At 44.5% G+C, this 12,500-nt stretch overlaps 1 protein-coding gene across 1 annotated transcript in view; it reads left to right on the plus strand.

The window, feature by feature from the left end:
• LOC122806206 overlaps positions 1–12,500 on the plus strand; it is a 330,963-nt gene that overhangs the window by 191,950 nt on the left and 126,513 nt on the right. Inside the window, exon 3 of the mRNA XM_044076434.1 lies at positions 1–31. This exon is cut by the window's left edge and continues 103 nt beyond it. Coding sequence (XP_043932369.1) covers positions 1–31 — 31 coding nt within the window. The remainder of the gene's footprint in view (positions 32–12,500) is intronic.

The following is a 12,500-nucleotide window of genomic DNA, read 5'->3' on the forward strand; positions in this document are numbered from 1 at the left end:
AGTTGCAAAGAGACTTACAACCTCCAGCAGAGTAAGATACCTCTATCATCTTCTTCACTGCTGTTTAATGGTTGAGCATATTCCAGGTATATGGATAAGGTCGGTGCTACCTCGATTCTAAGCAGAATTACCCTGTATTTTCTTCAGTCATTCTGCTGTAGTTGGAACGTCACCTCCTATTCCAGGTATATGGATAAGGTCGGTACTACCTCGATTCTAAGCAGAATTACCCTGTATTTTCTTCAGTCGTTCTGCTGTAGTTGGAAAGTCACCTCCTATTCCAGGTATATGGATAAGGTCGGTACTACCTCGATTCTAAGCAGAATTACCCAGTATTTTCTTAACTCGTTCTGCTGTAGTTGGAACATCTCCTCCTATTCCAGGTATATGGATAAGGTTGGTACTACCTCAATTCTAAGCAGAATTATCCTGTATTTTCTTCAGTCTTTCTGCTGTAGTTGGAATGTCGCCTCCATTTCCAGGTATATGGATAAGGTCGGTACTACCTCGATTACATACAGAATTACCCTGTATTTTCTTCAGTTGTTCTGCTGTATTTGGAACGTCACCTCCTATTCCAGGTATATGGATAAGGTCGGTACTACCTCGATTCTAAGCAGAATTACCCTGTATTTTCTTCAGTCGTTCTGCTGTAGTTGGAACGTCACCTCCTATTCCAGGTATATGGATAAGGTCGGTACTGCCTCGATTCTATGCAGAATTACCCTGTATTTTCTTCAGTCGTTCTGCTGTAGTTGGAACATCTCCTCCTATTCCAGGTGTATGGATAAGGTCGGTACTACCTCGATTTTAAGCAGAATTACCCAGTATTTTCTTCAGTCATTCTGCTGTAGTTGGAATGTCACCTCCTATTCCAGGTATATGGATAAGGTCGGTACTACCTCGATTCTAAGCAGAATTACCCTGTATTTTCTTCAGTCGTTCTGCTGTAGTTGGAACGTCACCTCCTATTCCAGGTATATGGATAAGGTCGGTACTACCTCGATTCTATGCAGAATTACCCTGTATTTTCTTCAGTCGTTCTGCTGTAGTTGGAACGTCACCTCCTATTCCAGGTATATGGATAAGGTCGGTACTACCTCGATTCTAAGCAGAATTACCCAGTATTTTCTTAAGTTGTTCTGCTGTAGTTGGAACGTCTCCTCCTATTCCAGGTATATGGATAAGGTTGGTACTACCTCGATTCTAAGCAGAATTATCCTGTATTTTCTTCAGTCGTTCTGCTGTAGTTGGAATGTTGCCTCCTATTCCAGGTATATGGATAAGGTCGGTACTACCTCAATTCTATACAGAATTACCCTGTATTTTCTTCAGTCGTTCTGCTGTATTTGGAACGTCACCTCCTATTCCAGGTATATGGATAAGGTCGGTACTACCTCGATTCTAAGCAGAATTACCCTGTATTTTCTTCAGTCGTTCTACTGTAGTTGGAACATCACCTCCTATTCCAGGTATATGGATAAGGTCGGTACTACCTCGATTCTATGCAGAATTACCCTGTATTTTCTTCAGTCGTTCTGCTGTAGTTGGAACATCTCCTCCTATTCCAGGTGTATGGATAAGGTCGGTACTACCTCGATTTTAAGCAGAATTACCCTGTATTTTCTTCAGTTGTTCTGCTGTAGTTGAAACGTCTCCTCCTATTCCAGGTATATGGATAAGGTCAGTACTACCTCAATTCTAAGCAGAATTACCCTGTATTTTCTTCAGTCATTCTGCTGTAGTTGGAACGTCACCTCCTATTCCATATATATGGATAAGGTCGGTACTACCTCGATTCTAAGCAGAACTACCCTGTATTATATTCAGTAGTTCTGCTGTAGTTGGAACGTCACCTCCTATTCCAGGTATATGGATAAGGTTGGTACTACCTCAATTCTAAGCAGAATTACCCTGTATTTTCTTCAGTCATTCTGCTGTAGTTGGAACGTCTCCTCCTATTCCAGGTATATGGATAAGGTTGGTAGTACCTCGATTCTAAGCAGAATTACCCTGTATTTTCTTCAGTCGTTCTGCTGTAGTTGGAACGTCACCTCCTCGTTTACTCCTTATTTACTTACTGATTTTTACCAGCACTCAGTAGGCTGCACTGTTACAGTAAGCTGTGAGAGTCCGTTACTGACTTCTCTTAGCAGATGTTCAATTGGCCTTCCATCTCTATGAAGTTCTGTTGTTTTCAGGGACATCAGATGGGCACCTAGAAGAAGTAGGGGATCCTCCCTACTTTCCTTCCTTCTGTCTATTTCACTGAAGGAACTGAAAATGCATTTCTGAAATTGTCAGAAATGAAGGTAGTGAGTGACTGGGTATGCATAAGCTGAAGTTTATTTCTCTATTTGTTATGAGATAATTTTGTAACTGCTTCATTTAGTGCCTGCAGTTTCCATTACATTTTTGTGAACTGATTGTGGGTGATTTCACTATTAATTAGTTACATCACTTTAACATAGATATAACATGCAGCCTAGCTGATTTTAACCTTCCACAGCTTGTCCACAGTCCATCTTGGCCTAATTTTCCCTCAAACAATCACACCCTCCTAGACTATGTCCTTGCCAAAGCTCCAAACAAGTTCCATAATATGATGGTTTTCCTCCTTATTTCAGTGGCCATAGCCACTTTCTCTTCCAGTGGTCCAATGAGAGCCTTAAAGCCACCACTCATTTCCTACATTATCAAGAACTGGTATGTTACACTAAATTTACTGTTTTAATAGTGACCTACTTTCAGCTCATTTTCATTTCTTCTTTAATTGACGCTGCTTAATAGTTCTATACTGATACCCTTTTCACTTCAAAATGAACACTTTATAATAGTTTTTAGGCTGAAGAACTCCCATAAGGATCCACAGACACGCCCATTCTCTTTGCACTTGCTGAAACTCTGGGACCTAGCCTGGACTTTATGGAAACAAAACCTCTGCAGAGCACAGTATACCTCCCAAAAATTGCAAGAAAAGAACGTCATAGGCAAAACCGCTTACATTACAGAACTAAGCAATCTGTCATCCTAGTGAACTCTAAATGCTTTTGGAAAGAGGTAATCTATATTCTAGGCAACAAAATGCATACCCAGTCACTCACTACCTTCATTTCTGACAATTTCAGAAATGCATTTTCAGTTCCTTCAACACCTGCATCCATATATTTCTCTACCCTGTCTCTAACACTGGTCTATTTATACCTTTATTTCCCCATAAGAAAATTTTAAAGAAAAAATGCAAAAGGTCTTGACAAGTTACCAGTCAGTGACTACCCAGGATCCAATGGTCTGTTCACTGACTTGGTAAATGCTGTGAAGTTGGGAAGGTGACCTAATGGTTAAGGTGTTTGCCTTACAAACACAAGGTGCAGTGTTTGAGTTTCGCAAGGGATAATTGGCTAGGCTTACAATGGCTCGCAAGGGCAGTTAGCCTAGTACTAGCCTATGAACCTATAAGATGAATTTCTCACTCCTTTTTGTTACATTTCAACTAATATCTCTGCCATGATTATTTCTTCAGGCAATGGAAAGAAACAGCCATTTTCACAATCCCCAACATAAACTCTTCCTCCCATACCTCTGACAACCTGACAATCTCTTTATGCCCTTCCAAAGCCAAACTTTGAGAGAAACCCGTTTACCTCCAAGCATCTGAAATCCTAAACACTTATCACATGCCCTGTGAGTTTCACCATGGTTTCATTACTGGAAGAAGCATCCAAATAGCTATAGTCTTAAATTACTCCATTGTTACAGCCATAGATTAAGGCCTTCTCTGTCTTTCTATTTGCTTATCCCACTAAATTCTTTGACTTTGCTGATCATCACTTTCTCCTTACCACCTTACACTCTTCTAGCTTTTGCAATGAGACCCCCTAGTTTGCAAGCTGCTTATCAGACTGGTCATTCCAGGTCATGGTTAGCACTAATATCTCTTCCCTACCCCTTTAATCTGTGGTTCCATAAGGTTCTATACTTGGTTTCCTTCTCTTTTACGTTTTATTAACTTACTACTCTCAGACCTTCACCTCTTCAACATCCTAGTGTATGCTGGTGATCTAATTTTGCTTGCATTAAATATTCCACAGACAGCATAAAATCCAAACCTGTTTACCATCTTTCTAGATTTTTATCTTGGCTGAATTACAAACACCTCTTCCTAAATTGTAATAAAACCAAACACTTGTTTTTGGAACTTCTTAGAGTGACATATGCATCTCCCTGTGTTTATGTACTGTCTGTGCATAAGCCAAAAAGTAAAGATGTGCCAGTTCTACAAATCTTGTAATGCCTCACATTTGTAGACCTAGGTTGCTTGCAGTGTCAGTGATTCAACATGCAGCAGAGTTGCCTTCTATACTAAGAAAATCAGGTGACTCTGGGTTCTCTCCCCACACCAGGTGCTCAGGTTTATGTTCCCCTTCTGACACTGTAATGGATCATTTAGGGGATGCTGAACTAATGAGGTGTCCTACATTGCATGAAAAAAATTGAGGTCCCATCTTCCTGAGATAGTCATAGCTTAGTTGGACTTTGTAGATCTCATAGTACTTATTGAAAGGAGTATGGGATTGTATAAGTTATTAGAATATTGGATTAATAATCAGTAAAAAGAATTCTTATTTTTATAAAAAAAATCAAAAAAGAAAAGCTAAAAAGGAGCATTTCTTAACCACTTTCATAGAGGATCTCAGGTCATTTTTTTAAACAGTTCACATTTTAAGTTGAATTTATATTTGTAATTGTTAGATGCATATGGAAATTCAATAAAGCCTACATAATTTTTTTTGGTGGGAGTATCGCTCTGTGATGCATACATGGGCATGAACAGTTTTAGATTCAGTAAACCCAGTTTAGCGGCACGCAAGTACATGCAAACAGGGAAACTTGTGTACAATGCAAATATTGGTTTAAGTATCTTAATTTCATGCAGATTAGCCAGGTGGAGTGATCCAACAAGACGTAATGCATTTGTGTAGACTATGTGTCCGTGTCAGTAGTGTCAGCAGAAACTTTCCATGTACAGCAGCCTACACTGAAAGAAGGGGATGTAAAAGTCCACAAGTATGGACATAATTCCCCATAAAAGGTAAGATCACATACATAAATGTGCAATACATACATTGTAGATGTCTGAAAACGTTATGGATTATGTGAAATTAATAATGTTAAGTTGTCAATCTCGCCTTCATTCTTGCTTGATGGGTTCGGAGCCGATCCTCGGCTCCGACTGCACTTGCTGCTTTAGCTCGAGAACTCCTTTTACCAGCTCGAGGCAGCCCCATATCCCATGATGCAAGGCAGTAAGTACCCAGATCTCGCTTGTCAGCTTCGCTTGGGAGGTCTTCTTTACCAGCTCCTGGTAAGTTGTTTCACTTTGTGATTTTCAAGCCCTTTAGTCAAAAACTAATAATTTTATATAGTTTAAATTTAATTTCCATCCCTTCCTGACAGAATTTCCCTGTCTTTTTGAATTTGTTCTTAGTTATCCCTATCCCATCCCCTGTTAGGGTGTGTGTGTTGGTGTTATAGAATACCTTTTTGGTATTTTTGTGTAATTTAATTTTATTTTGACTGGTGTGTGTTTGTTTTGTGTGTCGGCACCATGTCAAAGGAGAGGGTTTCAGGTTTTAAGAAGTGTGACTCGTGCTGTCAGAAAATGTCTCTGACAGACGGTCACACTTCTTGCCTGTATTGTCTGGGCCCTCTTCACCTGCAGGACTCCTGTGCTATTTGTCACTCCTTCAGCCAGAGAGTCCTGCAGGAGAGACATAACAAACTGGTTCTTAGGGGCCTTCTTAAGCCGGAGGGCTCTCCGCTAAGTCGGCCCACGAAACCAGCAAGAGTTTCCAAGGCCCAGGCTTCTGTTTCGCGGCCTCGGCCCGACTTCTGTGCAGAGTCGAGATCGCCCGCTGGAGCCGATTCTGGCTTGATTGCCGCACCGGCGGCCATCGGTGCCGAAACTGCTTTGTCCACTTCGATGTCGCCCGATCGGCTCCGACACCCATGTGGCACAGGCATCGGTGTCGCCCCGACGCTCCGACACCGTTACGGTGGCTGTATCGGCTCGCTGGAGCCGATATACATCGAGGCGTTCTGTCGGCTCCGAGAAATCGGCTCTGACAGGATCCGTAGTGTCGGCTCCGATGGGTCATTCCCGGAAGAGGTCGAGGTCTCCTTCCTTGCCCGATACTTTCCGGCTTCACCTCTTCTGTCGGAACGGAGCCATCGGAGCCGATCTTCAAGGTCATCCAGGTTGTCTGACCATGACCTAGAGAGAGTGGTCAGCAGATTGCTCAAGTCACAGGTACTGGCCCAAATGCTTCACAGTCCGTCTCAGCAGACTGTTGGTGGTCCACACCCCGTTACAGTTCCTCCTTCAACTCTACCTCAGAGCTTGGAGTTGGAGTCTTCGGGCATAGTTACTGCTACGGCTGGAGGACGGATACCCCCTTCTGTTCCTTCAGCCTCTACTCTGATCTCCTCTTCCTTAGAGGGATTTGGTGGTCGGGCTTCCATGGTCTCCTCCGAGGGGTGAGTGGCATCGACCCTTGTCCGAGCCCGCTCTTCCCCTTGGAGCCTCCTCCTGGTGAGCCTCGGCTCCGACATCTGCCTCGGATGCTTCCCTTCGTGGTCCCTGGAGTTCCTAGCTCTCGGAGCGGGTTCTCTCGACCTGCCTGGGAGGGAGCATTCGAGGTGATGAAGAGTGTACTGGCCACTGGTATCAGTCAGCAGTCTCTTCCGTAGCTCCTCCTCTATTGTACCTGTTGACATCTCTGCCACTTCTCTTGCTACAGGACCCAGAGATCCTCCGCCTCAGGTTTCCCCATTGGGAATTTCCCCTCTTCCGAGGATTCTCCTGATGTTTCAGGAGATCCTCCTAGGAAGAGGACTTGTAAGAGGAAGCATGTAGACTCTCCGAGTCTGTCACGCCGGATACTGACTTTGATGAGTCAGAGGGATCCCCTAGATCCCCTCTGAGGATGTCTCCTTTTCAGACATCCTAGAACTTCTGAAACAGAGGGGAAACTGGCCCACCAACAATCCCTCTGAGGATGAGTCAGTATACCTAGAGGCGTTTGGATCTCGGCCCTCCACCTCCTGGGTGTCTCTCCGCCTTCGACCCCCTTATGCAGGTTATTGCACGCAGGCGTGACATCTCCTGACTCTGTAGAGCCAGTCCCTAGGAGGCCTTCTAAATTTATCACTGCCCCTAGTGACAAACAATTCCTTACCAAGGGTGTCCCCGCTGATGCCATGGTGGCTGCGCCACCAAAAAGGAACTTGCAGATCCTTCCATGCCCGTCCATCCTCCTAATAAGGACTCTAGGACCATGGATAGGTACGGCAAGCGGATTTTCCTCAGCGACCTTTGCTATGCTCTCGCTGAATTATCTTTGTCACTTCACCAGACTCCAGAGAGATATCCTGAAGGAGCTGGGAGAAGTAGTTCAGGATCCTACAGCTGCAGGGGCTCAAGAAAAGATTGCTTCGCAGCTAGGAACCCTCAATTCCATTGCTAACTCCTCCATGCGGCTAATATCTTATGCTGCGGATGGAGCGAGTAGAGCCGCAGGCACAGGTGTGGCTCTTAGACGCCAAGCCTGGATGCGGCTATGTGATTTTATGATCCTTTAAGGCGTCCTTCACAAATTCTCCCTTTGATGGGTCAGCTTTGTTTGGCCCTCAGGTGAAGGAGACCTTGACCAGGTGTGAGCAGGACGGCAAGACTCTTTCTGCTGTTGGAGTCCGTTTTTCCACCCCTTCTAGGCCTTATCCCAAAGGACAGAAGGGTGGTAAGATGTGGTTCCGTAAATCCCAAGGAGTCACGCCAGATTCACGTGGTCAGTTTACCCCTAGAGGCAGAGGAGGTAACAACAACAGACGCCGCTCTAGAGGCAGAGGGGGTCCAAAACCAGGGAAACAGGGAGCCCCTCTCTGATAAGCCCTTTCAGCATCCCTGAGGTGTTGCCCGGCTGTCCCTCCTTGAGGCAGTCGGGAAGATTATCACTGTACCCAGAAGCCTGGCATTCCCTCACTCAAGACAGATGGGTACAGTCGATCATATCCAAGGGTTACATAATTCCTTTCGAGGAAAGTCCCTTCCCCTCAAGTTCCCTTCCAGATGTACCACCCGGTCTAAGGGACATTGCAGAGTTAGAAATCGCAAAACTACTGCAAAAAAGAGCCATTCAGCCAGTTACAATAGACCATTCAGAGCCCGGAATCTACTCAAGGTTCTTTTGGTCCCAAAGACGGGAGACTGGAGACCAATATTGGATCTCAGCAGACTCAACAAGTCTGTCAGGAAGACAAGATTCCGAATGGTCACTCTTCAGTCAATTCTGCCCTTCTTACAGAAGGACAACTGGATGTGCTCAATAGATCTTCAGGATGCGCTATCACATTAAAATTCACAGACGCCCAGGAGATTTCTCCGCTTCGGCTGGGGTCCAGTCATTTCCAGTTCAGAGCCCTGCCCTTTGGTCTCACTACAGCCCCCAGAGTGTTCACCAAATGCATGGCAGTGGTTACGGCTCACCTGAGACGCCAAGGATTCCAGGTGTTTCCAGATCTCGACGACTGGCTCCTGTCAGCCACCACCAGGCATCAGCTTATACAAGCCAGGGATTACACAATAGACCTTTGTTCTCATTTGGGCATCTCAGTCAACTTCGAAGTCATCCTTATCGCCCTGCCAGTCTATTACCTTCATAGGCGCAAACTTAAACACTGTTCGGATGTCAGCTACCCTTACAGAACAAAGAGTTTCAGACATTCAGACTCATGTCAGGATCATTCTGGCCAGCAAGAAAGTACAGGCCAGAATGGTTCTAAAAGTATTAGGTCTCATGGCTGCGGCCATTACTCTTCTTCCCCTGGCTCGATTCTACATGCGCCTCCTTCAGTGGATGCTGTTCACACAGTGGTCATACCAGCAACTCCTCACGCGTCACCAGATTCTGGTGACACAAACATGCAAAGAACATCTTGCTTGGTGGATCACATCGTCTCAGGTTCACCAAGGCAGATGCTTTGTACCTCCGTCCCCGATAGCCACTGTCACCACGGATGCCTCCCTGATCGGGTGGGGGGGTCATTATCAGGGCAGAATGGTTCATGGGACGTGGCAACCGTTCGAGTACCATCTGCACATAAATGTCCTGGAGATGAGAGCAGTGCTTTTAACGTTGCAAGCCCTCAACGACTTTCTTCCCGTAGGGACAATTGCAGTCCACACAGACAACATGTCTGTAGTTTGGTATATCAACAAACAGGGCGGAACCAAGTCCTACCCCTTGTGTCGAAGCTCAGACTATGGCAATGGGCTTATCTCCTCTCATCGGTTTCTGGTAGCAATGCATATCCCTGGGAAAACCAACATTATAGCGGACAGATTGAGCAGAGCTATTCTCATGCCTCACGAGTGGTCTCTCAAGCAATCCATAGCGGAAGAGATTTTTCTGGAATGGGGTCGTCCATGTTGCGATCTTTTGCTACTCCCAAAACAGCAAATGTCCAGACTTCTTCAGCCTCTTCCTCTATCAGGCCATCCCCCAGACGCTCTGACCCAGGATTGGCCCCAAGGGACTCTTTATGCCTTCCCCCATTTCCTCTGATCCCTCAGGTGATCCAGAAAGCTACCGCTTTGAGAGCCAAATTGATTCTCATTGCCCCTTACTGGCCTCGACAAGTTTGGTTCCCTGCCTCCATCATCACCTTTTGGTGCAGCCGTGGCATCTGGACCCAGTGCCAGATCTACTGATTCACCAATCCGGTCAGCTGCACCGGTCAATCCCTTCTCTCAACCTCACAGCATGGTTGCTCCACTTCCTTCCCTAGCCAGGCTTCCTTTGATCTCTAACCCAGTTAGAGATATCATAGTAACTTCACTAAAATCCTCTACCAGGAGGATTTACACAAGCAAATGGAAACGTTTCTCTTATTGGGCTAAGGCCCAAAATATTGATCCTTTTACTGCCCCTGTTCAGGCAGTTCTGGACTTCTTAGCAGAGATTTTCATGCAGGCTCCTCTTCTTCCACAGTCAGAGTTCAGTTGGCTGCTATTTCTAATTTTCATGTTGGGATAGCAGATCATAATATTATGTCCCATAGGCTCTGCAGGGCCTTCTTGAAAGGAATTTTCCTACTAAAGCCTCCAATCAGGAATCCTCCTCCTCAGTGGGATCTAAATTTAGTGCTGACATCCTTGATTCTTCCCCTTCGAGCCAGCTGTTTCTTGTTCCCTGAAATATCTTTCTTGGAAAACTTTATTCCTAGTGGCTATTACATCTGCCAGAGGGTGTCTGAACTTCATGCTCTTCGGTTCGACCCCTATTTGATTTTTCACAAAGACAGAGTATCTTTGAGAACTAATCCATCATTTTTACCTAAGGTCGCTTCAAAACAAATCTGAATCAATCCATTGATCTCCTGTATTTTTCCTAACTATTCAGATAGAGCTGAACAAAAGCTACATTATCTTGATGTCCACCGTCAGCTTAGATATTATTTGGACAGAACAAAAAATTTAGGAAATCTGATCAACTTTTGTTTCCTATGCGATAATAAAAAGGCCTTTCTGTTTCTAAAGTGACTTTGTCCAGATGGCTTTCTTGGTCATCACTGAAATTTATACAATCAGGGGGAAAACAGCTGTGCTCAAAACCTAAAGCACATTCAACTAGGAGTTTAGCTACTTCTACAGCTTTTCAAGCTAGACTGCCTTTGGACACTATTTTGCAGCGGCCACTTGGGCCACTCCTCACACTTTGTTTCCCATTACAAATTGGACTTGGCCTCCAGGGACAGAGCCAGTTTTGGCTCTACAGTCCTCAAGAGTTTGTTCCATTGAGCCACCCAGGATAGAGGTGCTAGGGACGGTCCCATCAAGCAAGAATGAAGGCGAGATTGACAACTTAACATTAAGAAGTATGTACCTACCATAACGTTCCATGTTAGTTGTCTTCTCGCCTCTTCTGCTTCCCTCCTCCTTCCCCTGGCCTGACAGACCTTGTATAAGAAACTATTATGCTAAAGACCATTAGACCTGGTCCTTTTTCCATCTGTAAGTTTCTTCTTCCTTTAGGAAGTATTTTATGCTTGGTGTTATTGCCCTTTGTCAACAAACGAGATCTGGGGACTTACTGCCTTGCATCATGGGATATGGGGCTGCCTCGAGCTGGTAAAAGGAGTTCTCGAGCTAAAGGTGTAAAGGAGCCGAGGATCGGCCTCAACCCATCAAGCAAGAAAGAAGGCGAGAGAAGACAACTAACATGGAACGTTATGGTAGGTACATAACTTCTTATTTTTTAAAAATTATTTCCATATGTTTGCACTAGGTGCCGAATTGCACAAACATGCTTAACATAAAAATAAAAAAAAAATTTTTGTAAAATAACATTTATAATGTACTTCAGACAAATGTACTCTTAAGACTTTGCATCAGGCTGGTACAATGGTGCATTTGTGCTGTTACCCAGCTTACATGGCCATGAACCCTGTAGTTTGCAGGCTGTCAGCATGAATATTATATAAATGAGGGGGTAAATGCCCTGGATTTGTTGAATAGCTAAAGGCAGAAACTGTGTCTGCATATCCACATCATGTAGGCTCCTACACAGTATTTATATTCCCACTGGATGTGGATGACATTGGTGGGTGAGTCATGTTACTTTTAGGATTTTTTTTTTTGCTCAGTGCATGAGTTTGCATGGCACCCCGCTCACTGTAAATGGTCTGGGCATAGCTTAGCGTGTTTGTTCAACAAGACCACCCATGTGACAGTCATGACATAGTGAACTATGAATGAATACTGGATATATTCAATTAATAATATATACTTTTGTATAAGCTATGCAGTGCATCGTTCAGTAAAGTAGGGCCTTTAAATCATGTCAATTATATCTTAAGCAGGTGAACTGCATCATAATTAGCCAATCCCACATGGGGGACCTACACCACAACTGTATAAAGTATGCATGCACCTTACATTCTGATTTTCCCTAAGTACTCTGAACCATTGGAGTAGAGACTTGGAAATTTTAACTGAGATAATGCTAGGGGCTGCTGAGCTATTCTACATCTGTATGTGCTGGATGCTGAAGGCAATGCTTCTGGTGCTGTTGACAAGGAAGAGAAAAGTGTTCAGGCCCAAGGTAACCTACCAGGAGCTACATGAGCTGAAGATTATAGAGTGCTACAGGATTGACAGGGACATATTACAAGAACTCAGAGAGCTCTGCCATCCTCAACTCATAGCCAGAGCTAACAGAGGGGAATTCATCCCAGTGGAAACTAATGTATGCGTAGCCCTTAGGATATTAGCTACAGGTACTTTTCAAAGACCAACTGGGGACATGATGGGGGTTTCACAGGCATCTGCATCCAGGATACTGCACCAATTCCTGAATGCTATGCTCCCACATGCCAGTGCACACATATCTTTTCCCCTTTTCCCTGAGGTGAGGGCCAGCAATATGCAACACTTCTACCAT

Source organism: Protopterus annectens, chromosome 7.part0, assembly GCF_019279795.1.
Source record: "Protopterus annectens isolate FY-2018-M chromosome 7.part0, PAN1.0, whole genome shotgun sequence".
Taxonomy (NCBI): Eukaryota; Metazoa; Chordata; order Ceratodontiformes; family Protopteridae; genus Protopterus; species Protopterus annectens.